This window comes from Manis javanica, chromosome 5, assembly GCF_040802235.1.
Source record: "Manis javanica isolate MJ-LG chromosome 5, MJ_LKY, whole genome shotgun sequence".
Taxonomy (NCBI): domain Eukaryota; kingdom Metazoa; phylum Chordata; class Mammalia; order Pholidota; family Manidae; genus Manis; species Manis javanica.
Window position 1 is genome coordinate 170684294 of NC_133160.1, and position 26737 is coordinate 170711030.

Below are 26737 nucleotides of genomic sequence, written 5' to 3' on the forward strand. Positions count from 1 at the left end.
GGCCAGGGCTGAGCCCCAGAAGCCAGGCAGGGCTTGTGGTGCGGGAGAGGGGGTGGCTCAGAGTGGACCTTTACCGGCCCACTCACTGCTCAGACCCTGGGAGGGGCCGGGCGCTGTCCTCAGCAGCGCTACTTCTGTCTCAGAAGATGGGGGCGTGGGCTCTGCCTGCTAGCACCTCATTTCAGAGGGCGGGCGGGCATTTGTGGGAAGTTAACTACAAACGTTATTTACGAATTATATAAATGTAATATCTCTGAAGAAAAACTTAAGAAGTTCCTACTGAAAGGCAAACTGAAAAGGTATAGATGTTTAACTTAAAAAAAAAAAAATACATTTCCTATGGTAAAAGGTGACAAAGCAAGGTTTCACCAATGTTAAAAAATAAATAAAATGCTTAGAGTGGGTGTTAGTTCCCCTAACCTCCCGCTGGATGCCAGCGCCCAGCAGACAGTCCAGGCTGCAGCCAGGTCAGCAGAGGGACCGGTGCAGCAGACGCCCAGCATGCCGCCCATGCCCAGTCCTTCTCGAGAGGTTTGGATGGGTGGATGGACAGCAGTCTCATGTCCATTCGTGTCTACCTGACTGGACGGCTTTAGGATGTTTTAGCCACGAGATGGTAGCAGCTGTCTGCCACCTGCTGCTGCTCACATTCTGTCTCCTTGCAGGGAAGTGGGAGTGTCCATGGCATCACTGCGATGTGTGTGGCAGGCCATCCACTTCATTTTGCCACTTTTGCCCCAATTCGTTTTGCAAGGAGCACCAAGACGGGACAGCCTTCGGCTCCACCCAGGATGGGCGTTGGTACTGCTGCGAGCATGACCCAGGGGCAGAGCCCGTCCGCAGCGCCAGTACTGAGAAGTGCCTGGAGCCCCTGGAGCTGAAGGGGAGGCGGCGTCGGCGTCGGCGGCGTCGGCGGGTCATGGAAGGCAAATAGCGCCAGGCACTGGCCTGGCCACAAGCCAGCCTACTGCATGGGCCGCCTGGAGGACCCAGCTGGAAGCCGCACGTCAGAGGAGGCCTCCCTGGGTGAGCGCCTCCCCCCACTGAGCCACCTCAGCAGCCCTGCTGCGTCTGCACTGACAGCCATCTGAGCCACGTGGCTCGGAAGGTTCCAGGACAAACAAGCCTTACTACACAGCATTACCGCTACACTTGAATTTCTACGAATGTCAAGGCTCCCTCCTGCTCTATTTTTTTTAGGTTAATTATGCTTGAAAATTGGCATATGAAATGTTTTTATGTCACCTGAAATGTAGGAAGTAGTAGTTTTGCTGAAGGATCACTATTCTCTCTTTACCCTTAACTATGTTACTCGGCCTGCTTACCTGTTGTCACTCAGGAGAGCCCAGGGTAGGGTCTGGGCAAGACTCAGACCTGGATTCCTTGGAGACCATGATTTTGACCATTATTTCACTCTTAAGAAACAGTTGTCTACTTTCTGTGCTAATGTGAAATCCTTTCTCACAATGCTCCTTCCTGTCTGGTGAGAGGCCGGCCCCAGGAACCATGACGGTAAGAGTGGTGGGAACTTCCCCCATAGTCCCTCTCGGGATGGATCTGAACTAAGTGCTGGCAGGCTGGCCTTGCACATGGACGGTCGCGCTGAGCCACCTTTCCCTCTGAAGCTGGCCACTTCTCACCTGGGCCTATCTCCTGAGCACTAGGTTCTTATACCAGCATTTGGGGGAAGACTGTATATTTTTTTCACTTGGTTTTTCTTTACCAGTTTCTCACTTTTATCCTCAATATATTTTTTGCTTAACTTGTTTTACAAATTACCACTGGCTGCAGTGTACTCACCGATGCGACCCTGAGTTCACACAGAAGAGGAGGAGCCTGGGAGGGGGCGTGGCCCCGTGGGGTGCCCCTGGAGGTGGTCACTTGGGAACAATGGTTTTAAGTCATGTGCTGCCCTGCACACCTGAGAGATAGGCCAGCAGGGCACTGCCAGGTTCCCCTTGGGGCCTAGACCCAGAGCACGTGGGAAATGTGCTTTCCCAGAAAATGTCCTTTTCAAGGGTTGGAGAGAGACTCCAAGTTAGAACTTCTGCCACTTCATCCTGCTTTGTGGGTCTGTCCACGGAAACCTGGCCAAAGACGTCTGTAGGCTCTGGTCTCATGCCACACTTCTGGGAAAGGTTGAGCTCTATGGAACTAGATCTTCTCTTTGGGAATTCTCTTCAGCCTGGGGAGTTGGGAGCACCTGAGAAAAATGGAGCGCACCAGCCAGGCGCCCAGGCGCCCAGGCACACAGGGAGGGAGTGCAGAGGACTGGGCGCACCTTCTCAGCTGCTCCCTAGCAGGATTTGAGTAGTGCCCCTGCTGCGCAAAGCATGCTCACGGCCATTCACAGACACGGTCCTCAGCCTGTCCTCGGTGTCACTGCCATCGCCTGGTAGAACTGCTGGGTGTGCACGGACCTGAGGCCCTCCTCCCACCCTGCTCCTCCTTGGCTTTGTGGCCAAGCACTCTTGGAGCGCTCCCTGCCTGTGGCCATCCCATCAGGACCCTGGAAACAGTGACCACACCTAGCACCAAATGGAAGGACAAGAGGCTCGTCACCTGCTGACAGCTCATGCGTTAAGGGGCTTAGTTATCTGTGGAGACACACCTGCTGGATAAGACACAGGAACTATGGAGTATCTGGAACTCTGATTTCTCTCAAGTTAAGAAAATGCTCGACTGATTTGCAGATTCATGCTCCTGGGCCCTAAGTTTGCAAAGCTGTTCTGGTAATGGGCCTGCAGAGGCTGGGAAGCACCCTACAACTACCCGGTTTGGGGCTGGGCTAAGGGGCAGCCAAGGCCTGGCAGAGGTGTGCTGCCATGGCTGTGGCCCTGCTCTTTGGGGCCAAGGGCCCCGGCATAGGCTGGTGCTGCTGCTTGTCCTCTCCTACCAGCTGAGGAGTGTGTCCATCAGTCAGACATCAGACTGGCTTTGCAGTGCACTTTGGGGAGCAGATTAACTTACTTTTGTGTTTGACAATAGGAAAATCTTGTGATTTTTGAGTTACTTTGATATTTCCAAATTCCTTTGCTATCTTTCTGAAGCAAATACTGGAAAAATTACTTTAAATGAGGATGCCCTCTTTCCAAAACCTGTTGGACTAATGAGCAAACAACACTAACTTGAGAACCTCTAAAAAGCCCATTTATGAATCTGTGCAGGACAAGCCTTTGGAACAGCAGCTGAGCTTGAAGGGCCTTCTGCAACCCTGGGGCACAGCCCTGCCTGTGGCCTTGATGGGGAGGCTGCAGTGTCAGCTGCCTCAGGGCCTGGCCTCTGTGGCCATCAGCTCAGTCCTTTGTCTCCAGGAAGCAGACACAAAACAACCCCAGGACTTCTCGGCATCGGGACAGACCAGGGCCTGCACCAAAAACTGCACCCGCGCCAGCACTGACCTCTGGGGATGTGGGCGCCGCTCATACTGTGCAGGTCATAGGATGTGTCCAGCTTGGCGGTCCTCAAGTGCGACCGCTGCAGGGGGAGGCCTGGCACCCACGCGCACAGAAAGCACGTTTGTCCTGTCCTCCAAGGAGCTGTGTGGGCACCCAGCCGCGCCTGGTTCCCGGGCCCCACACACTCAGGGCTGCGCTTCTGGCACCTTCGAAGTATTTATCTTGACATAGAAACCGTAATGTGTGCAGCGCCCATCTTCCAGAGCTACCTGATTGTCAGGAATTAAAGACAAGCCTGTTTTAATGAAAGTTAATGGAAACACCTGTCAGTTGCCAGATTCTTAACCCTGAGAGAAGCACAGTCTCTCACAAATGTTAGGAGAGTGATGCCCATGGGTGTCCCAGTGTCCACTATACCCCGAGCAGGTGTGAGATGCCTGTCATAAATGAGCCATGACCATGCCTATTGGTGCCTGAACCTCACACAGCGTGCAGCCAGGCTCCTGCCTGGAATACTGGGCACTCAGCAGCTCTGACAGACCTACAAAGACTTGGAACCCACTTTGGGGCAGAGATGCTGAAATGTAGATTGGAGAATTGCCAGCTGGGGCAAAGTAGCATTTAAAGCAGGAAGTTGTGTTTGGAAAATTGTGTATGAGTATTTTTGTATTAAAAACATCTTAAAGGCTTTTTTTCGTAAACTTGTTTTGTTTGGGATTGCACTTTGAAATTTTGGGCTTCTTTCTACTTTTCCAGGTACTCTGAATTTCACCACCCCCCTTTGGGTCAGGGCTCCTGTCCTTAGACCCCATTAGGCTTTGGACTTACTGGGAGAGGCTAGTGGCCACCGGAAGTATACATATAATAGGTACCGGAAATATTAAGTATAGTTCTGATTTTGGAAGTTTTCAGAGTATCTGGCTCCCAAATCCCCATGGAAGGTGAAGTGGTCAGGAGGGGGGCTGATGGCTGTTCCCAGCCCTGCATGTAGCTGAGCGCCCACCCTCCTCCGCCTCCAGTGCAACCCCGGACCAGGTGCCCTGCCCTGAGGGCTGTGGCTGTGGAGTGGAGGATGAGCTGGCTCAAAACACAGCTCTGGGCTTTCTTTAGAAAAGCTGGACTTTAATTCATTTCTTACAATGAAAACAGGTGCCCAAAGTCTGAAATGCTCACAGCTGCACAAAAGGCAACTCGGAGACCCATGGGCGGTGAGTGTTCCTGGCGTCTGCCGCGCCGGGGCCCTGGCGGGCGGCCGCCCTGCACCCAGCTATCCCGGGGGCCACCCCGGCCCCCTCCACATCAGTCAGCGAGCACTGCACTAGCAGAGGAGGGCCCACCTCACGGTCAGTGGGATGCAAGAAAAAATAAAGATAACAGTCTAACAGGCGGAGCTGCTAAAACTCAGAAGTTACTTCTTTTTTGGTAACATTGAAAAATGTAATATTGAATCCAAAAGTATCTTAAATCACACAAAAGGGAACCCATGTTAAAATGTAAAAATAAGTCCAAACCACCCCAGAGAAAAGCATCTGAAGCTTAAGTGAGCAGGGCTGAGCCACACTGGAGCTGGTCGCCCAGGAGGCCAGCGGAGTGGAGTCCCTCGGGGCCCAGGGCAGGCTGCCAGGGGCACGGCAGGTGGCGCCTAGGACACGTTGGCCATGGGCTTGTACTTCTTGAAGCGTGTCCACTGGCCCGTGGCGTAGTTCATCTCGAACACTGTGTCCACCAGCATGGTGGTGCTGCCCTGGCCGTCTGACTTGGGCAGGTCCTCTGTGTGCTCGCTGAGCTTGATCTGGATCACGTCACCCTGCTCCTGGCACGGGTTCTCTGCAGAGGGCAGGGGCTGCTAGGCAGGGCGCCTGGGGCCAAGGAGCCCCCTCCCCGCAGGGCCAGCATCCCCACCCACCGGGCCCACACAGACCCACCTCGGGAGCCCGCCATGAAGCCCAGGATGAGGGCCTTCTCAGGCCGTGTGACTTTGTTGGCTGTCTTGAACATCTCCTGGGCAGCGAACATCTGCTCCCTCTGCAGGTGGGAGAGCCAGTGTGGGTGTGGGGACCACTGGCAGATCCCGCTTCCACCTGGAGGCCCACAGCAGAGACAGCTGGCCCCCACTGCAGGCGTGGCCGTGACACCTACCTGTGCCCCCCTTGGCCCCACCTACCGTTAGGGACAGGTTCTTCTTGGGCTGTGGCTGGGCGGGTGGCTGGGCTTGTGGGGCCACCATGGCCACAGGGGGCGTCTGCGTGGGGAGGGCAGCAGCCGGGGGTGTGGTGGGCGTTAGGGGCGAGGCAGGAGGTGCAGGCGCAGCAGGGCCGCTGTTGTACATGGGCGCCCTCTGCTTGAACTGCGACGGCAGCGCAGGGCTTGGGGCTTGGGGCTCCTCAGGTGGCCGGCTGGCCTGCAGGCTGGCTTCCCGGGAAGATGGGGCTGCAGGCACAGGGAGGATGATGGGGGGCCGGCAGAGTCAGGGGGCCCCCTCGGCCCCCTCCCCCCCCATGCCACATGCCAGGCGCTGACTACCAACCTGGCCCTGCCCTGGGGCCCACCCACCACTGGCACCCATGAGCCCATGTGCCCTCAGGCCGTGGCTCTGTGCTCCCAGGGGCAGGACCAATGGACAACGTGTAGCTGGGTGGTGGGCACAGCCCTCTGAGATCCCCACCATAGTCAAATGTCTCTGGCCTTTCCAGACTGTCAAGACAGGATGCCTGGCCTGGGGGCCGGTTCCCCACCCCGGGACACTGGGGAGAAGCAAGGAAATCTGCCTCCCCAGCCCAGGAGAGTCCCTTTGGCTGCATCCTCCCTGGGGCCAAGCTCCTTGCAGGCAAAGCCGAGCCCAAGGGAATAGAAGCCTCAGAGCAGAATCCACTAACTAGTCTATCCTTTCTTCAGATACCTTCTTCCCAAAATTCTGGGACTGCAGGAACCCCTGCACACTGAGGTCCTGCCACCTCAGCAACTGCCAACTGCTTCCAAAGTGGGGCTCCCCCCAGGAGGGCAAAGCAGGCAGAAACTGGGACTCATTTCCTGAAACTTGTGCTGGCCAGAGAAGACAGGAGAGGTGTCCTGACCCCTGAGGAAGTGCCATGCGGGTGAGTCCAGGGGAGGTGCTATCCCTCCCCACAGGCAGGAGCAATCCTGGTGGGCACTGGGGAAGAGCCTTGGGCAGACTCCAGCCACTGCCACGGCTCACCTGGCGGAGTCTCGGAGCTGGGGATGTACGAGGAGGCAGGCACCACGCTGGGTGTAGCAGGCAGGTAGCTCGTAGAAGGCAGTGCAGGCTCGTTGTTCAAAGCCCCGAGTTTCTAGAAGACAGGGTTTACGGTCCCTCCCAGAAGAGGCTCCCCCCGACGCTGAGCTGTGCTCTCCTCTCCCAACGGCCAGGAAAGGGGCCTCTCCAGGCCGCACACGCCCCGTGCCCAGTGGCTGGAAACCTGGTGGCAGGCCCTGCACCCTGCCTGGAGCTGCCTCAGCAGAGGAGGGAGCCGGGCTGCTCCTGTTTGGTTAAGGAACCTCCCAAACCAGCTGTTTAAGGAAAGAAAGTCCAAGAACTTATTTTCTTACCACAAAAACACAAAAGGAAGACGTGCTCAGTAGGAGAAAATGAGAAGAACAGGAGGAAAGTGACCTGTCCCCCAGAAACGGCAGGTCAGGCCCTGCCAGCCAACATGCCACCATGAGCTGCCTATGCCGCCTGCCCCCCCAACACACAGGTCTTGAGCAGCAACGGGCACCTCACTGGTGAAGTACCACATCTGACAGTCACAGCCCGCCTGCCCTCGGGCCTGCACAGCCAGCAGCACCATCCCTTCTGGGCAGAGGGGAGCCCCAGAATAGCAGGGGAGAGCAGCCACAATTCCCTTCCGGAAGCGCTGGTGTGCACACGCATTCTGAACCCCAGTGAATGGCTGGCTCAGGGCCAAGGGCAGCGCCACCTCACAACCATGTGCATCCATCCATCCATCCGCACACACGCACATATACACTCGCATGTATTCTCCGAGACAGCGCCTTTTTAGTGGCTGCCTGTTGGAACATGAGAGTGCACATGCGGGCCATGCTAACGTCCTACCTGTGTGGACACCAGGCCAGCTGCGTAGTCTGGGGTGGCGTTCTCGATGACTGTCTCTTCCTTGGCTGGCTTTTCCACCACTTCTGCATCTGTTAACACAGCAGGATCCTCGTCCACTCCTGGCTTCGGCCCACCCCATGAGTAGGTCTGACAGACAGCCCCCTGGAAGGTGCGCGTCACCCCCCAGGACTCAGCCACAGTCCAGAAGCATGACACCAGCATGTACTTCACACATGGTCTCCAGGCCAAGAAAAAGAGCCCTTAGGAAAAGGGCTGCCACGTGGGGCCCCTGCTCTTCCTTTGAGACAAGAGCCAGTCAGGAGGCCGCCTCCACAGGCCAGGAGCCTGGGGGTGCTGGGCCCAAGCCCAAAGCCACCCCCTGCGCAGGCCCTGAGGGCAGGTCCAGACACGCACCCAGGGTCTTCCTTCTCCTCTTCGCCTCTCGGCCAGCGCCAACCATGTCCAGCTCAGAGATGTCCAGCAGCTGCCAGGACAGACACAAGGCTGGCGTCAGCCACAGCATGAGACGTGCTGAGGCCAGCCCTGCAGGGGTGATGTGGATGGCACGCCCACCTTCACTCCCCTCTCCTTCCGCAGGGGTGTCCTTGAAGGTGGGATGGGGGTCCGGTTCCCGGCAGGGCTGAAGACACTGGGGGCGGTGGGACTTCTGAAGGGCGCCTGCTTCGGGATGCCTCTGAGTGGGGCTGCCGGGAGGACAGTGGCCGTCAGGGGCTGCCTCGGCAGCACATGGGGAGGCAGCCACCGAGAACCCACGACCCCACCTCCCTGCGGCCAAGCACTTGGGCACTGACTGGACGGAACGGCCACAGGAAGTGATGGTGTCATAGCCAACCCATGATATTTTTGCAAGAAAGCCTGAACAAAAAATGGCGTCACGTCTGCAACCGTCCTCCCAGCATGTCAAGTCTTCCATCAGCACTGACAGCCTCAGCCTCTGCTTCCTCTCACATCCCTCGGTGAGAACGGGTTTGTTATTAGCCAGATGCCCTGCCCTGTGGCCAGCATCGCCATCGCCCTCCCCAAAGGCCCGGTCCCGAGTCCGTCAGAGTCGCCTGACACCCAGGGATGACGGCTCCTCCTGTGCAGGGCCTGGCCCCTCCCCAGGCGGATCACCCTGGCCTCACACACTGGCCTGGGTGCACACAGTCCCTCTGTGGCAAGGCCACCGTGGACGGAGAAGCACCCTGGAGTGCTAGGCTGGTTGCTGGGTCAAGGGCACAGTTACTTCCCGCCCCTCAGGGTGCCTCACTGGCCAGTGGAGAGCTGGGGGGAGAAGCGTTTGGGAGAAGGAGCACTCAGGGTGGGAGGCAAGGGGCAAAGGGGGGCCCATGTCAACCTGATGTGTGTCTGAGGCCACCCAGGGGACAGTCTGGGCCTGCGCAGTGATGAGCCGGCCAACGCCGAGTGCGCAGGGCTGTGGATCGGCATGTGACCATGGCAGGCAAACTGGCAGCTGGGCCCCACATGGGGACCCCATATGGCTGACCCTTGGCTCCAAGGGGCACGACATCTGTTTTTCCAGGTAACCTGCCCCCTGCCATCTAGTGGGTCCTGGGCCTCGGCAGTAAGCAGTGTGGTAGAAGGGCAGGGAAATGGAACTTGGGTGGACTGTGTCCTGTTCTCTGCGCTGCTTGCCCAGTGCCCTCGGAAACAACCTCCAGGGCAACCCTTTTCCCCATCATAAATACCCGTTCTGCTTACGGTGGGCAGTCCCATCAAACAGGTACCGAGGCTCACGAGGAGCTGCAGCTGGGAGCACAGGGGGAACGTGGGGGATGCAGGGGGCTGTGGGCTGGACAGGACCAAGGGCAGGAGGACTGGAGTAGGTGTGGCCACCCCAGGCCGCTGCAGGCAGGAGAGGGACAAAAACTAGTATTTTCCTCAAATTCTGGCTTTCACCTCAGCACAGTCCAGGTCTCTCTAAGCAGACACTTTCCATTTCACACACGCTTACTAAGGGGCTGGAAGGACCTCCAGAGCCTGCTACAAAGTGCAGCAGTGCTAAGCCCTATGCAGCTGGTGAGGAGCCCTGCGGCATGGCACGCCCGCTCTCCAGCGGGGACCTGGGGCAGTGGGCACAGCCTTACTTGTGGTGTCCATCTTGCGGAGCAGTCCCCGGCCCTTGGCGTGGAAGGGCACCCCTGCACTCCTCTTCAGCTGCTGGGCTGTCTCGGTGGCTGTAAGCAGAAGGCTGCCTGGTCAGTCAGCACAATGACAGGGCGCCTTGGACTGCATGTGAATTCTGCAACTAGCCCAACTTCCACAGAAGCATGAGCTGTGAGTGTGGCGGCGCATCCTCGTCTGTGGTCATAGCGCAGCGCAGCCCCCATCACAGACGTATAAACATGACGAAAGGAAGGAGAGTTCCCTGCCAGGGCCTGGTGAGGACTGGCAGTAGCAGGCGGAAGGATGGCACAGAGGGGCCTGAAGCCCAGTCTGAGTCCTGCTGGCTCCGAGCAGCCACTGGCCCCAGAACACTGTCCATTTTGAACCAAGAAGCACGATGCCTACTGAGTTTTGTTCAGTCTTTGAAAACAGGATGTTATGCTTGTTATTAACAACAATTTCATGACCATTCAAAATAAAACAGTTCCCTGAAATTGTTAGTATTTGGTTGAAGGAATCTATTTCCTTGCCTTTCCTAAAAATCTCTCCCACACGTTTAAGTGCCACTATCTGAGAAAACGTTAAGTGAAAGGACCAAAACTCCTCACAGCCAAACCGGAGCCCCTGAGCAAGGACCCAACCTTTCAAAGCCTCAAGGCCACCGCGCGTCACAGCCTGACTCAGTGATCCTGAGTTTTGCTTCACTTTTTTTAACAAATTACAGACATTTTGCCCTGAAAGTTCTCAGGTTTCTAAAGCAGATTTTTAGGACACAGTTTAGCATAACAATAAATACATTTCAGAAAAAAAAAAACCAAACTTTGTGTAGAACCTAGTCTTGGGAAGGCAGGTTCTGTACCAGACACTCTAGACAACTGGCACTGTAAAGGCTGCAGAAGGGGAGGGGGCACGGGGCGGCGCGCAGGGCGCACTCACACTTCTGCAGCAGCTCGGCCCGCAGGGTGGCACTCTTGGGCTTCCTCTTCAGCTGGAAGTGCTTCGCGGGAGGCGCGAGGGGCCCGGCGAGGGTCGTCAGGGCGCTCTTGTTCAGGTACCGGCACTCCAGCGGCAGCATGGCCGATGCCTCGCACTCGCCCACTGCTCGGTTCAGAACCAACGCAGCAAGCGCGTCAGGAGGTGCCCCTTTCCCAGGCCGCGATCTTCACGGCAAATATGCAAAGAGGACCCAAAAGGCAGCTTCCTACCAGAGTCCCGAACCTTCTGCTTCGCGTTCAAATCAGAAGCGAGACCCACGAGCATGGTGCCCAGTGTCTCAGCTCTGCCACCACCCAGCCATCAAGACGTGGGCGGGGGCCAAGGACGGGCAGCCCAACTGTGGGGCGGGCTCACAGGACCCCTGAGTCCCATCCTGGCCTCAGCTGGGCTGTGGTCTGGGAGCCTCAGGCACCAAGGGGACGTCAGGGCAGCTACGTGTGGAGGTGTCTCATGCGTTCAGAGCACCAGACGACTTTGTGGACTCGCCCCAAACAGGTCCGCCTCTCCGCCCAGCAGTCAGACTCGGGAAAGCCCTGGGGAAGGCACACCCACTGCCCTCGGGCTAGGCACCTGGGCCCGCGTGGGGAAGGCAGGGCAGCCCTCTGCCCAAGAGATGTCACCCAGTGGGTGTGGACCCTCTTTAAGCTAACCCCCAGGACAGACACTGCAGGTCTGTTTCCAAGTGCTCTGAAAGCATCTGTGTAGTGCGTGGGCAGCTACAAATCGAGTGAGACTCATTAGTCACCTCCTAGGCGAAAAGATGTTGGGAGCCACCAGGGGGACGGCCAGGCCACCAGGCCTGCAGGACAGGGCACAGGCTCTGCCTGCCGTTCCCATCCTCCAAACTAGAGGAATCTAGACCCAGCTCACGTTCTAAACAACTGAACTGCCGATATTTTCAACACACATCTCTGAGCATCGACTGTGCCAGGCAACTTTCTAGGCTCTGGAGATGCAACCTGGAGGCAGAGCCCCTGCCCTCGTGAAGCTGAGTGGGGGACAGTGCTGATCGTGAAAGTAAGGAACACATTTCAGATAAAGCAGGGGCAGTGAAGAGGGGCCTCGGTGCTGCGGTCAGCAGGCCGGACAGCGGCTGACGAGCTGAGGACAGGGCGATGGCACTGTGGCTAAGCACACTGCACAGTGCAGATCCACAGTCGGGTCAGACTCCTCCTCGAGGAGACGCCTGAAAGGAAGGCCTCTTCCCTCCTCCCAGCACAACCAGATGTGCGCGACATACCCTTTTCTCTAAGTTCTCCTAAAATATCTTGAACGTTGGGATTCTGCTCTTCAAGATCAAGGTTAAGCGAGCCTGTGTCAGGAAAGGACTTCAGGATGTCAGCGACCATGAGAACCCAGGGGTCCGAGTCCAGGGCGGCCAGCTGGATGATCTCTGCCAGGGCGCCCTTCATCTGCCAAGAACGGAGGGACGGCGGCCCTGAGTGGGGTGCCAGCTGCCCCACTGCCCCAGCCCCACCCTGCCCCCCATGGGAGCCCATCGCCTGAGAATGACCTACTCAGCCACCTCGCCTCTGAGCGCGAGTGGAACTGTGCAGAGGGAGCCCCTGCCCACCCTGTCCGAGCTTCTGGGGACACATAACAGTGTCCAACCTCTGCAGCCAGTGTCCCCGCACCCCACCCCACCCACCTTCACAGGGGCTGTGGGCTTCCTCATCCTCAGCGACCCCACCTCCAGGCTATTCCACTTCTTCAGGTCGCCATGCCCACTGCATCCAGCACCCTGCCTCAGCCTGTTGCCCACCCTCTGCAGGGGCAACCACACCTCCCCACAGCCTCCCAGACGGCGACAGGCAGCACTCAGCCTCCTTGCATGTGGATCCCACAGGCCAGGGAAGGCCATCCAAACCGGCCACACAGCCCAGCCCCCTCCTTCTCTGGATGCATGCTGCCAGACTGCCACAGCCTCCATTTAGGAGATCTGATGAAGGGGCCCCTGGGGCATGGAGAGCTGGGTCCAGGGTGGTAATGGGGAGCCCCGAGACAGGCATGCAGGTGGCCCCGATGTGCTCAGCTAAGGACTGGGGTCTCAGCCATCTGGGGGGGCAGCAAAGAGCCTGATCCCGCCCTGTGACTCACCAGCCCTGCATCTGCCTGGGGGGCTGGCATCAGCAGGCTGGGACTCAAGCTGGTAGAAGGCGAGGCGGCCAGGGCCTCATGCTCCCCAAAGAGCAGCAGCTCCTGTCACTCTCTCCTGGGTACAGGGTAGAAGCTGCAGGGACCAGTACCCTAGAGGACCAGGGTGACATGGGCAAGGGAGCTGGCACTCCACCCATGGCACCTCAATACCAGTGTTTGCCCGCTCCTCTGACAGGTGCAAGCAGCGTGGGCAGCCACCACTGTCAAGCCTGAGCCACTGGGGCTATGACCACTGTGTGTCCAGGCTGAACCCCCAACAAGCCCTCTGACCTCTGCCCCTGCTGCCCAAGCTCTGTCCTAAGAGGTCCTGTGCACAGCCACCTATCCCCTACAAACTGGTACCTCCAGCCCTGCCCAGGGGGCTCCACTGCGGCTGCAGCAGGAGAGCGCTTGCAGGAACACAGACTGGACCCCATTTGGGCTCTGCACTGCCCTCAGGAGGCAGGGATCCCCAGCTGGCCTGAAGAGGCCACGCTGGCTGCCACTTTGGCCTGCCACCCCCTCTCAGGATCGGGCCAGAGCTGGCCAGGCATGGGGGGGTGTGGGCCCTGCCGGGATGGGCCCCTCTCCGCCAGCTGTAGCCCACCACACCCACACCATGCCCTGTGCCCAGCCGGTGGCCCCAATTCAGAAAGGCCACCCCTGCAAATAGGGAGAAGTATGTTGTTTTGATATGTGGCAAAAATGGAAAACTTTTACTTTTTAACACTAGTGCTGGGAGCTTTTTACTGTTGTTATAGAAGGTCCTGTCTCAGCCTCCCCTTCTACTCAGCTAAGCATAAGCTCTGTTCTACATTACAAAGGCACAGAACGAAAAATTAATTTTATCTGTCATTTACTCTACAATGAATTAGTGGCAAAAATGTGGCTCAGTAAAGATAGCAGGTTCCACCCTCGACAACCACCCCAAAGCATTGGGAACAACACCCATGGAGAGAGAGACACTGCCTGAGGACACAGACGCCTCACCCTGATGGCAGCGCAGATCAGAGAGGCTGCAAACACAATGGGGCCCAAACAGGGCCAGTGCACCCCACTTGCCTCAGGAGACCAGAATCACAAAGGTGGGCTGTGTTGGCTAAGTGGGGGAAGAAACTGAAGCCCTGGCTCCAGCTCCAGGCACTGTTGATGTGCAGGTAAACTGGTTCGGCCGCCCAGGCAGGCACCTCAGCAGAAAGACAAACCACATGACCAGCAAGCCCACTTTACGTGCAGTCCCAAAAGAACTGAAAACACCGGTCCACCCAAATACTTGTATGTGAATGGCCTGATGCCTAACAGCCCGAGGCCATCCCCTGCTGAGTGACGCACAAGGCGTGCTCCATCCAAAGTCCTGACAGAGGCCTCGTCCGTCCGGAGAGACTGAGACGATGGGAGGCTCTGTAGGAGCTGGTCACAGAAGAACACAGAGTGGATGGGCCACCGCACCACACAGGACGTGTGGAATGGAAAACTCCACAGATGCAGGAGGCGGAGGATGGCTTCTGGGAGCTGGGGGTGGGGAGGGCGACTGCTCACGGAGGCAGGTTACAGAGCGACAAAGATGTTCTTGCACTGGAGTGACGACTGCATCACATAAATATACCAAAACCACTCAACTGTACACTTTGAAAGAACAAATCCCATGTGAATATATCAATGTGAAATATTTTGAGGGGAAAAATGGAGGGGTGGGGAGTGCCAAGAGGGCATCCTAGGCACACCCCAGCAGAGCCCACGGCCCCTCCAGAGTCTGCATCACACCTGGGCCCCTGCTGGCACCCACAGCGCAGGTGGGAGGATCCTTGGCCCCGGGTGGGCACAGCGTTCCCAGAGGTCAGAAGTCCGAGTGCCCAAGAACCACAGCTGAGCTTGCTCTGGAGGAGGCCTGGCAGCAAGTCGGCAAGAACGGGGCCTGCACAGGCACAGCCCTGCTAAGCCAACCTGGGCAGGGCAGGGGCAAAGGAAGGCCTGTGTCCAAGGGACAGTCGCTGTCGCCCGGAAATGGCTCCGGCCCTCCTTGACGTGAAGCTCCTTAGAACAGCCAGGGCAGAAAGTACCTGCTTCGGTCAAAACGAGCTACAACCCTAGAAGGAACCAGAAGAGGAACAAGAGAGATCAAAGAGCGAAAGCCACCGTTCATTGGATGGACGCTTCTGCGGAGCGCACGCCGCTCTGACTGGTTACATGGCCAGGAGCTTTTGAAACTCCAAAACAAGGACAAAAGCAGAGAAATGAGCTCGAGATCCAGGAAGCTGGCAGGAGGCGACAGAAACAGCAGGTAAGACCAGGCCTGGAAACACATGCTGCAGTGACAAGGAACCCACGAAGGCTGGGATATGGCGCTGTGTGCAGCGCCCTCGGCCCACGAAGATGGGCATTCTCCCCAGCACATCTGGAGGTCCAGGGTGACTCTACTCAGCTTCCAGAAAGACTATCTTCAGATAACTGAGCAACGGAATTCTAAACTTCTTATAAGATTGTTTAAGAACATTTCTCTTAGGAGAAAAAAAACACATTTTTTAAAAAGACAAGAGACTAATTTTGCCAAATGTTAAGATGTACTATAAGTGCTTATGATTAGATGCCTTCCCTAACTCTCACTTTATTCCCAAATAAACTTTATATATAGATCAGATTTCAATTTGAAAAATAAGGCCATGAAACTACTAGAAGAAACCATAAGAAATCTTTATCTTATGATTGTTAAGTGAGAAAGGCCTTGGAAGTATGATTCTAAACCAAGGACCATAAAAGAAAAGAATCTGGCTTTTACTACACACGTTTTTTTGCATGGAAAACACGAGGAACTCCAAACCCTACAAATGAAAAATTTTTAAATGACAAACTGGGGAAAAAAATACCTGCAACTCCTACCACAGACAATTTACACACACACACACACACACACACACACACACACACACACGGGATTCTGCAAGTCAATAGGAAAAAGGTTATCATTAGAAAAATGATTCAAAACTCTTAAAAATGCAAAGGATACTGAGCCTCATTCAACATTAAGAGAAATACAAATAAAACCAGAATGAGACATAATTCCCTGTAGGTCATTAGGGCAGGTCCTAATCCAATCTCCAGGTGTCAGCAATACCAGGACGAGCAAAGACTGGTGGGTACATCTGGGCGACCACTGTCAGCCTGTCTGGAGGAGCTGGCAGGGTGGCGGGGCACTTCACGGGATGCCCTCCCGAGTCCAGCCACCTGGGGCCAAATCCGGCACTCGCCACGGCTCCCCAGGACAGCGTGGGCACACCCCCCATGCCTGTCCCCTCTGTCAGTAAGGTCACAGTGGCCACCTGCACACCATCCTGAGGGGCAGCGCCTGGAGCAGGGCAGCAGCTGCCGATCTTTCCACCAAGCAGGTGACCACACCCTGACTTAAAACGTCATGACCTCTACAAAGGTTGCAACGTTCATCACGATGTATATATAACACCTGTGCTTTTCGCCTAATTGGCGCATCCAAGAATTTATTCACTAGCCATTGTGCACATCTGTACAAAACGACACACATGCTGAGAGGCAGCAGACAGACAGAGGCTACCGCAAGGGCACAGATATGGAGGTATCACCGAGACAGAGCTACACTAAGGCAAGGAAGTCATCCATACCACAGACACTGAGCCCCCACTGAGGCCGGGCCACGCAGGGGCATCAGCAACACCTGGACGAGCAAGACGCAGGACCTGGTCTCAGAGAAGCTCACAGACAAACAAAAGAAACTGAGAATTCACTTGTATTCACAAAAGCCTACCATTATAGGCTGAACTGTGCCCCTCCAAAAAGAAATGTTGGAGTCCTAACCCCAATACTGCAGAATCTGATCTTATTTGGAATTAGAGCCTTTACAAAGGTGATCAGGTCAAATGAGGTCATCAGGGCAGGTCCTAATCCAACCACTGGTGATCATGCAAAAGGGGCAGGAGGGGCGACACTGTGAGACACGAGGGAGGACAGCAGCGTGAACGGAGGATGGGATGGCCTGCCAGCCAGAGGGCGCCGAGCCGCTGGAGGCGAGGAGAGGCGACCTGGCTTCTGGCCTCCCACAGCTGCGAGGCAGCACACTGCTGGGGCCGGAGCCACCCAACGTGTGGTCCCTTGTTACAGCGGCCCTCATGAACTAGCACAACATGAGGCAGATGGACGGTATTTTACAGATGTTAAGGGAAAAAAGGCAGGAAGGAAGGTTAAAGACAAAAAGACCACTGTTAGGGACTGCCCGTGTTCCCTCAAATCACATGCTGAACCCCTATTGCCTGGTGCCTCGTGAGGAGGAGCAGCGTGCGAAGGGCGCCCCAGAGCTCTGGTGGCGAGCGCACCAGACGAGGAAGCCACTGGCTGCGAGCCTCGAGGAAGGCTCCCGCAATACGCCGGCCAGAGCCACAGCCGTGGCCCTCCCAGCCCCCAGAGCAGGCAGAAAACGATGCCTGCACGGCCCGGCCTCGGACACCAAGGCGGCACCTTTAGACTGAACAGAACCTCCCACGAGGGTCCTGCCTTCTGCCATGCTCCCACTCTCTTAGTGTGTCTCCGGGAGGAGACAGATGCGAGTGAGGAGCTTCCAGTTCTTGCCAAAAAGCTGCCGGACACTCACACGCGGCACTGCTATCTGTGGGGGGGACAGCTGGTTCCACCTCAGCGAACAGGTGGGGACAGAACCTGGGCTCAGGACACAGAAAGGTGAGGCGGCCTCCTTGGCCTGTGTGCGGGAGGCTATGAGGTGAAGAGAAACAAGAAGCACATCTAATGACTTCAACAAAACCACCAGAAGCCAAAGAATGTGCTCCTAGGCATTAAAATGAAGATTTCTGTTCAGTAAAGCAAATGGAAAAAGTTAACAGGCAGGTAACAGAGTGGCAGGTACAATCTGTGATGTTCAAAGCCAGAAGTGTTTTATATCCAAAATATACAAAGAGCCTCTGCAAATCAACAAAAGGGTAGCAACCACAAACAGGGGCAGATGCTATGACAGGCAATGTACAAAGCGGAAATCTGAGAAGGAAAGGAACACAGGACAGAGCCCCAGATGAACACAAGGTGGCACTTTCCAACCATCTGATCTCCAGAAACAGCAAAGAGGCAAAGCCACATGCCAGGATGTGGGGTGGGGGGTACAGGCACCCCCGGTCACTGCAGGTCAGCGTGTGGATACACGATGTCACACTTGAACAGATACATTCTGTCATTCAAATAAATCATGTTATTCTATGGGCTAGAAGCTTCGTGTCACAGCACAACTTGTGGCAGCCAAGCTGGAGGCAGCCTGCTACCCAGCGCTGGGGAGGGACACCCACAGGGACAGCAATGGTGGGGGCACAAGAGAGCAGGGCAGGGGTCAGCACACTTTTCTGTGGAGGGCCAGAGAATGACTGTTTGAGGGCTTGTGGGCCACTTAAACAAACAGAAATGAGACAGACTTTAACAACCCTTTAATAATGTACAAAATACTCTTTGCTCACAGATGTTACAAACAGATCCTGGGCCTGTTTGCCAACCCTTGGATTAGATGACCAGCAACATGGGTGAGCACTGGAAATAGTATGCTTTGTTTAAAAAAGCTGACTGAGCTATGTAAGACAATATAATTTAAATCAATTCAAAACACACCCCGAAAGATTTGAACAGATACTTGACCAAAGACTAGGATGCAGGACAGGCAAGAGAAGACGCTTGGGGAAATGTGCACTGACAGCCACTAGGATGTCTGGGCTTGAACTACGAAGTGCTGACAAGGACCATCAGAGCCTCACCTACTCCTGGTGGGAGGCGGGACAATACAAGCCCCGTGCGGAGCAGTACGGAAGTTTCTCTAAAAGTCAAACAGTCTGGCAGAGGACCTGGCACCCGCCTCCTGGGTCTCCCCTGGAAACGACAGCAGTCTACACAAGGGCACATCCATGCGCGCGGCAGGCTCGGCGCTTTCCTCAACAGTGAGTCATGCATTCTCAATACACCCAACACTGGTGAGTCTCAAAATAAAGATGCTGAAAGAAGCCCAGCGAAAAGGCCCCTAGGGTTCCTTACTCTAGAAGTGCACGAATCCAGTGATAGAAAGTTGCTCAGTGGTTACCTCAGCACAGGAAACGGGAAAGGGACGGGGTGGCGGGGAGACACGGTGTGAGCTGCCTGTTACCTTCATGGTACTAGTTTTACAAGTGTGCACATCACATTGTACACTTTTTAAGTATGGGTAGTTTATGTCAGTTACGCCTAACACAAACAAAACCCTAAAAGCATATACATCTTTACAGATACATATTAAACAGAATTGCCACCTTGGAGGGAAGTGGGAGTAGGATGTGGGGATAAGAGGTAAGTAAGAGGAGACTCTCTGCAGGAGGGAAAGGATGGGATGACAAATGAGACCCCATCCAGCCTGTGAAAGAGGGAAACAGTACAGACGGGAAGAGGCTACGCAGAAAACAGAGGGAAGGCTCACACACACCTAACTGGGGACTCAAGAGAGAAAGGGAAGAGACAGACAGGGACAAAAATGGTTTTTGAAGAGGTAACTGCTGAGATTATTCTAGAGTGAATGAAAGGTAATCACAATTTCAGGAAGCCCAACAAATTTTGTAGGATACATTAAAATTTTTTGCACTGAAACATGTCATAGGGAACTGCAGAACTACACAATGAAGCCACGTCCTGGCCAGCAGGCCACAGACTGTCACAACAGGCCCAGCTCTGGCATCAGGTCGTGCCCCCTGTGACAGCAGAGGTCTGGGAGAGTATCTTAGGTCCTGAGAGCAAAGGCAGGCTGGTGCATTCTTACAGATACAACTTCAGATTTCCAAGAGCTGTGATTTTAGACAACAGTTTCTCAGAGAACAAGACTGTCAGAGTGACCACAGGGCTTGTCCTGACACTTCACAGCTGCGAGGTGTCCTCGGGAGAAAGCGCTTCCCCCTCACTCTGCAGCTGGGCTTCTCGGTCTGGTATTTCAGGTGGTAAATCTACAGCTACCCCAGCCACTGGCTATTGGGACCCCCGAGGCTGCCTATGGAAGCTTCCGGGTTGGCTGACTTCACATATTTAAACAGCTATCTCGGTCACTTCTGCCCTCCCTGAATCTTCCTTCAGTGCCAGGGTAAAGGCCAATGTGGCTTTATTCCCTCAGAGCCCTTTCCAATTTAGCTAAGCCATCATGATGTCAGTCTTCACATTTTATGACACTGTGCAGTTAGGAAAACACCTCATGTTTGTTTCCTGAAATCACTTACCTTCATTTTCAAGACATCAATCTTATTTACCAGATAAATTCTTAAGAGAGAAGGAGTCTTAACTTTCTTCTGTACCCCTCACTGAATAAACTACAATAGTGAACTGTTTAAGACTCTGTCCCTCCTCCCTGGTATAAGTTAAGAACTGCTGTTTATTTAGCTCGTAAGAGAAACACAAGCTGTAGCAGATACTATATATAACAGTTAATTTGTGTCAACCTGACTGGGCCACAGACATCTAGTCAAACATAATTCTGGGTATTTCTGGGTTAGATCAACATTTGAATTTGTAGAGTGCGTAAAGCAGATTGCCCTTCCCCATGAGGGTGGGCCCCATCCAATCAGCTGAAGACCTGAACAAACAGGCTAAACAAGGCAGAGCTTCCTGACTGGGCAAGGGGGGACACTGGTCTTTGCCAGTCTTTAGATCTGGCCTGAAATATCAGCTCTTTTTTGGGTCTCCAGCCTGCTGCCCTTCAGATTGGAACTACCCATCAGCTCTCCTAGGTCTCCCAGGCCAAAGCAGGCTGCAGACGTTGGGACTTCTCAGATTCCATAATCATTTGTGCCAATTCCTTTTAATAAAAGCCAATCTCTCTCTCTCCCACCCCCACGCCCTATATATATGTACGTGTATGTTTATGCATCATACACGTCATGCACAGATATGTAAAGTACACATAAACCCTAGTGGTTCTGTTTCTCTGGAGAACCCTGTCTAACACCACATGGAACACATCTAGCCCAGTCAGTCACCTAGCTTCCTGTAGCTATGGTTCTACCTAGAAAAGATTAATCTCCAAAATGATATTCCTAAGTTATCAGACTTTAAATAACTAAAAAAAAGATAACTAAGATACCTAAGCGAATTAGGATGTTTGGAAAGTTTTTTTTTTAATACCAAGATAATAAACAAAAAAAGTGAACTTCCCAGAATGGCCTAGTCCTTTTGCAATGTAGCTAAGTGAATCCCTTATTATAATTTCTTGTAATATGGGCAAATTCCAAAAACATGTATGTTTAAAAAAAAACAGAAAGCTGGTATACCTACCCTAGGGTAAACAAAAACAGACTTTAAGGGCAAAACATTACCAGATACAGAGATCACTATATAAAACTATGGTTCAGTTCACCAGGCAACTGTAACAGTATAAACTTGCATACATCTAATAACACAGTCTCAAAACATATAAAACAAAGTTGATTAAACTATAAGGAATAGACAAATCAATAATCATAATAGAGATCAACATGCCCCCTTCTTTCAGTCACTGATAAAAGTTTTTTATTTTATTTATTTTTGATGTGTAGTCCTGCATAACATGGTTAAACAATTTGCCTAGTAAACATATTGGGCAATGGATCTCAAAACCAGACAACAAATGTGCTTTTCAAGTTCACTCTCAAAATGTTTACAAAAAACTGACCATATACTTTGCCATTAAGCAAATCTTTAATTTCAAATGACTGGAATAATATAGACTATATTCTCTGACAAACAGCACAGCTAGAAATCATTAATAAAAATGTAACTAAAGCCTTTCCCCTTCCAATGTATAGAAATTAAGAAACATTTCTAAATTACACAGGGGTCAGTGAGGAAATCATCAATGAAACTAGAAATATTATTACTGGGTCGTGAAAATACTATCAGAACTTATATGAGTCAGCTAGAGCTGTGATCAGGAGAAAACTTATGACTTTATATGTATATTTTAGAAAAGAAGGCTGAAAAATGAGGTTGGCACCCATCTTAAGAGATTAGGAAAAAAGCAACAAAACAAACACAAAGAAAGTAGGAGGAAAATAATGAACATGCAAAAATGAATGAAACAGAAAACAAACACATAATGGAGAATATCAACACAGCCAAAAGTTGTTACTTTGAAAAGTCTTATAAGACTGACAAACACCTGGTAAGATGATCAAGAAAAAGAAAAAGGAAAAAGGAACATCACTGCATATGCTTCTGATGCTTAAAAACAGGTATAATTAACAACTTTATGCTAATAAATTTGAAATTCTAGTAGAAATGGCCAAATCCTTAGAAAAATGTAACATCTTTATTTTAAGAACATAAAAAACAAAATTACTAAAAAATCCTCAGACAAAGAAAATCTAGGTCCCCCAAATGGCTTCATTACTAAGTTCTACTAAACATAGGAAGAAACAATTCTATTATTAAACTTTCCAAAGAATAGGAAAAGTAGAGGACGTGCTACAACACCTTATATAAGGGTAGCATAACTTCAATACTAAGATTTGATAAAGACAGTTTGGAAAAGCAAAATTAGAGATAAATCTCACTCATGAACGTAGATACAAAATTCCTATACAAAATAGTAGGACAATACAGTCCAATAATATAAAATGACCAAGTTAAGCTTACCTCAGGGACTCAAGCTTGGTGTACAACTAATGCTATTCTATTGATATGGCAAACTATATATCAATAGGTATTTTAAGCATTTACTAAAGTTCAAAATTCATTCATGTTCACACCTTCTAGGATGGCTGTATCAAAAAGATAATAAAGGGTTGGCATGGATGTGAGAAACTGGAGTACTCAAAAATCACTGGTGTAAAATGTAAACTGTTGCAGCCCCTGCAGAAAAGTTTGTCAGTTCCTCAAAATATTAAAGAGTCCAATATGACCCAAGTATATTCCTCTCCTAGTATATACCTGGAAGTGAAAACTTATGTCCACATAGAAAATGTGTCCATAAAAAACTTGTCATGAATCTTCACAGCAGCATTATTCACAATAGCTAAAAAAATGGAAACAACCCAAATGCCAATCAACTGATGAATAATCGGTGAATAAAATGTGGTCTATCAATATAATGGCATAGCATTCTGACACATGCTATAACATGGATGAACCTTGAAACTATGACACTAAGTGAGACAGTCACAAAAGATCACATATTGTTCGATTTCATTTATAAGGACTGTCCTGAAGAGGTAAATCCTTAGACTCAGAAAGTAGATAAGTGGTTGCCTAGGGGGCTGAGCAGGGATGTGGCGGATGCTAATGGGTACTGGGTTTATTTTTGGGCTGATGAAAATGTTCTAAAATTGACTAGGATGATGGCTACATAACTCCAAATATATGAAAAACCACTGAATTTTAAATGAGTGAATTGGATGGTATGTAAATTATATCTAAATACAGCTGAATGAGTTAACAAAACTCATTCATAATTAAAATAAATTTTTAAAAATCTAGGACTAGAAGAGAATTTCCTTAACCAAATACAAGGTATCTATCAGAAATAACAGGAAACAATACTTACTGGCAAAATATTAAAAGTTTTCTCTATGTGATCAGAAACAACACAATGTACCTTGCTGAGTGTAGTAAGGCAAGAAAAAAAAGGTAATTGGGAAGAGAAACAAAACAATAAGTACACAGAAAAATAGTCTACAGGAAAATTACTGCAATTTGTAAGACATTAATTAGCACAGATACTATTCACAAACTATTCTAAAAAGAAAATAAAATTTTAACATATTACTACAACACAAAAAAATACAAAATACTTAAGAATGTATCTGACAGAAGATGAAACGCCTCTATGGAGAAAATCATAAAACTTTGTAACAAATATTAAAGATCTAAATAGAGACACCTGTATTTAACAACTTACAAGATTCAATACTATTAAGATGACTTCACCCCAGAATAAACTAAAATTCAACTCAGTCTTCATCACAACCGCACTGAATGTAGGCTGCGTCTGTGTGACCTGAGAAGTGAAGATGAGGCGCACATGGAAGTGCAAAGGGCCAAGAATAGCCAAACACACGCACCCCTGCAGAACAAGGGGCTCGGCTCTGCTGGCTGCCAAGGCTCATTACGTGTAACGCTAGGGCTCCGCGGGTCACTGGCACAGCGATACACTGATAGCCTGATGGAACTAGGTACTTTGAAAGGGTGCAGGTACTTTGGAAACAAAAACAGCACAGAAGCCAGGACAAAACCATAGTGGAAATGACAGCGCTCATCAGTGGGAAAAGACAACAGTTTCACTAAATGGTGCTGGACTAACTGGACATTCATATGGAAAATAACTGGACTCCCAGCTTCACACAATTATTAATTCCAGGTAGACTGAGGAGTCAAACGTTAAAGCAGAAGCTGTACTCCTCTGCCAAGACGACAGGTAGCGCCCCACCCCACTAAGGCAGGAGGGCAGGTCCCAAACGAGACACCCTCAGCCCCGCCGGAGGGGCGGGTGAGATGAGAGCAGCGGTCTAGTCACAGCGAAGAGCTTCTAGGCGTCAAGGACTCCACGAAGAAAGCCAAATCAAGCCATAACTGGAAGGTATTTGTAACATATACAACTGAAAAAGGACTGCTCTCCAGCACTTATTTTTTTAAATATCCTAACAAGCAATGAAAAAAAAAAATTGGACAGTTACAAAAAAGAAAATCAAGTAGTGAATACCACATGAAAAGACATTCACCCACGTTAGTTACTGAGGCAAATACAAATTAAAACCACTTAACATCATTGGAATAATGTATTGCATAGTGACTATCGTTAGTAATACTGCATTGCATATTTAAAAGTTGCTAGGAGTAAGTTTTAAAAGTTCTCATCAGAATTAGGCTTGGGGTTGATTAATGATTGTGCATTGAGTCCCCTGTTGTTACAACAATATGAGAGATGCCCTCTCAAAAAAAAAAAAAAGTTCTCATCACAAGAAAAAGAATTTTGTAGCTCTATGTGGTGACGGATATTAACTGGACTTTACTGTAGTGATCACTTGACAATATGTAAAATGTTGAATCATGCTGGTCATCTGAAACTAATATTATGTTGTATATCAACTGTATCCTAATAAAACAAAAAGGGTGCAGGTACTTTGGAAACAAAAACCCTCCAAGAGCTCTACACGCCCACCCGGCTGGCGGGTTTTGGAGACGTGTTTAATTTGATACAACCATTTTGAAAAACAATTTGGGGTAATGCCATGACCCCCACAGTTCCACTCCTAGATAGCACACCCTAGAGAAATGTGCGCTTACAGACACCCCATCACACACACGGTGGCGGCGGCGGCAGCACCCTGCACCGCAGCCAAAGGCCGGCCACAACCCAGCTGCGGCGCCGCGAGCGCACGGAGACCGCTGCGCGCTCGGCCGGACGGCGCCCGGCAGCCCGCGGAGAGGGGGAGCCGCTGCCAGGGTGTCCGCCAGGGCGGACACGCCACAGCAACGAGGCGTCAGCCTCGCACCGGGTACCAAAACCCGCTGGGCAATGCCCGCGGAGCTGATGAGCTACAAGATCGGCCATGAAACGACCCCAAGGCGGGGAGAGGGGCGCGAAGGCGGTGGGGGGCGGCCGCCCCTGCGGGCCTAGCGCCGTCGGGATTGCAGACGTGGGTCGCCTTGCTTTATTTTTCATTGAAATGAACAACTGTGCGGTGTTGTACATATCTCACAATAAAAAATTATCATTATAGTAACAGCAGCTGCAACAGTAGTTGGGGAATGTTTAACTATGGCGCTTAGTATTTTGAAAAACTACTGTTTACTTTGCAAGGAAACACAACATACCTCTACTGAAAAAAAAAAAAGAAAACCAATCTCACATAACCACTAACCAGAAAGATATAAAAACCTCAGCGTGCAGAGAAGACCGAAGAGCAGGGTGGCCGAGGCGGGCAGACGGCCGTCGATCAGGGCTGCAAGGCCCGGGGCGCAGCGGCCGGGGAGCCACCCCAGCCTGGGACGAGCCGGCCGAGGAGCCAGCGTGGCCCTCGGGCCCCCCGCGCCCCCGAGCCCCAGGCGCCCGCCGCCGCGCCGCCCGCTTCCCGACCTGCCCCCGGCGGCGCCCCGCCTTCCTCGGCAGGAACGGGGCGAGGGGTGCGGAGGGAAGCGGGGAGACGCGTGCGGGCGGAGCGGGGGCCGGGACGGTCGGGGGAGCGCCGTGGGGCGGGGGCGGGGGGCCGGGGCTCGGCTCACAGGGAAGCAGCCCGAGGGGCGCGGCCGGCCTGCGCCCGCACCGCCGCCCGCCGCTGCCTCACCTCGTCCACCGTGCGGCGCGGGAGGTGCAGGGTCCCGAGCAGCAGCTTGAGCTTCACGGCCGACGAGAGGCCGTGGAAGCAGAGGCGGATGTTGTCGATGACCGCTGCCGTGAGCAGGGACGCGATGCTGGGCGGCGCCCACAGCTCGTCCGTGGCGCCGAGCTTGTTGTGCAGCCATAGACCCGTGTCGCTCTCCCGCATGGACGCCATCTTGGGGGGAGAAAGCCGGGAGCCGCAGAGCCGGCATCTTATGAGGACAGCTACGCGTCCGCGGCGAGGACCCCCAACATGGCGGCGCCCGCCCGGCGGGCCGAGGTGACGTCACCCGAGGGGCGGGGCCTCGGCGAGGCGCTTCGTGGCTAACCCCAGGAGGCCGCTCCGGCCGCCGTCACGTCGCAGAGGCGGCTTCGGAAGATGACGTTTGAGGCGCGGCGCGCTCGTCGCGGGGCCGTCGGTGTGGGGGCTGCCGGCCCCCCTCATGCGGCTTCCCGTCTGCTTCCGAGGGCGCCGCGCAGACACCGGCCCACTTAGGGGCGCTCCGAGCGGGGTCAGGCTCTCAGTCACTCGCTCGGCTCCCGTGCGCGCACCGAGCTCTAGTGGGCGTCCGGCCCCGTCCCGGGTGCTGGGGATCCAGTCTGGAGCGCATCAGACCCAAGCCGCGCTTCCGGCCTGCGCGTGGGCCGGGCCGGGGCCGCGCAGGGGAGGAGCCGCGCGCTGGAGGGCGG

General features: G+C 52.9%; 2 protein-coding genes across 13 annotated transcripts in view; one reads left to right on the forward strand and one right to left on the reverse strand.

Moving 5' to 3' along the window:
• The window catches only part of NSD2 (nuclear receptor binding SET domain protein 2), a 100032-nt gene extending 95945 nt beyond the window's left edge, over nt 1–4087 (forward strand). For 7 of the 8 annotated variants that reach the window (XM_073237936.1, XM_073237941.1, XM_073237935.1 and 4 more), the window contains one exon: nt 666–4087. In XM_073237936.1, the coding sequence (XP_073094037.1) occupies nt 666–934 (269 nt within the window). In that variant the 3' untranslated portion in view covers nt 935–4087. The remainder of the gene's footprint in view (nt 1–665) is intronic. The other variant, XM_073237942.1, reaches the window with a different exon arrangement.
• On the reverse strand, nt 3219–26648 carry NELFA (negative elongation factor complex member A). 5 transcript variants are annotated; one of them, XM_073237946.1, is made up of 12 exons: nt 26013–26648; nt 11837–12008; nt 10537–10698; nt 9582–9671; nt 9196–9339; nt 8047–8177; nt 7888–7957; nt 7474–7562; nt 6595–6706; nt 5563–5828; nt 5324–5423; nt 3219–3667 (listed from the first exon to the last, which is right to left on the reverse strand). In XM_073237946.1, exons 1-12 carry the CDS (start codon nt 26220–26222, stop codon nt 3465–3467), a joined length of 1749 nt encoding a protein of 582 aa, XP_073094047.1. In that variant the 5' UTR covers nt 26223–26648; the 3' UTR covers nt 3219–3464. The 5 variants fall into 5 exon arrangements, with proteins under 5 accessions (XP_073094047.1, XP_073094049.1, XP_073094048.1 ...); XM_073237948.1 differs by lacking the exon at nt 26013–26648 and adding an exon at nt 25590–25874; XM_036991906.2 differs by lacking the exon at nt 3219–3667 and adding an exon at nt 4791–5225 and having other exon boundaries at nt 26013–26644.
• Nucleotides 26649–26737: the final 89 nt, after the last annotated feature.

What these genes read in the sequence shown, in the direction of transcription:
- NELFA (XM_073237946.1), bottom strand. Translation starts at nt 26,222, where the DNA reads ATGGCGTCCATGCGGGAGAGCGACACGGGTCTATGGCTGCACAACAAG. An exon ending in AGGAGAACTTAGAGAAAAGG is followed by an intron (nt 10,699 to 11,836) that starts GTATGTCGCGCA and finishes TGAACCGAGCAG; the next exon opens with TGGGCGAGTGCGAGGCATCG. An exon ending in CCGCAAGATGGACACCACAA is followed by an intron (nt 9,340 to 9,581) that starts GTAAGGCTGTGC and finishes TCCTGCCTGCAG; the next exon opens with CGGCCTGGGGTGGCCACACC.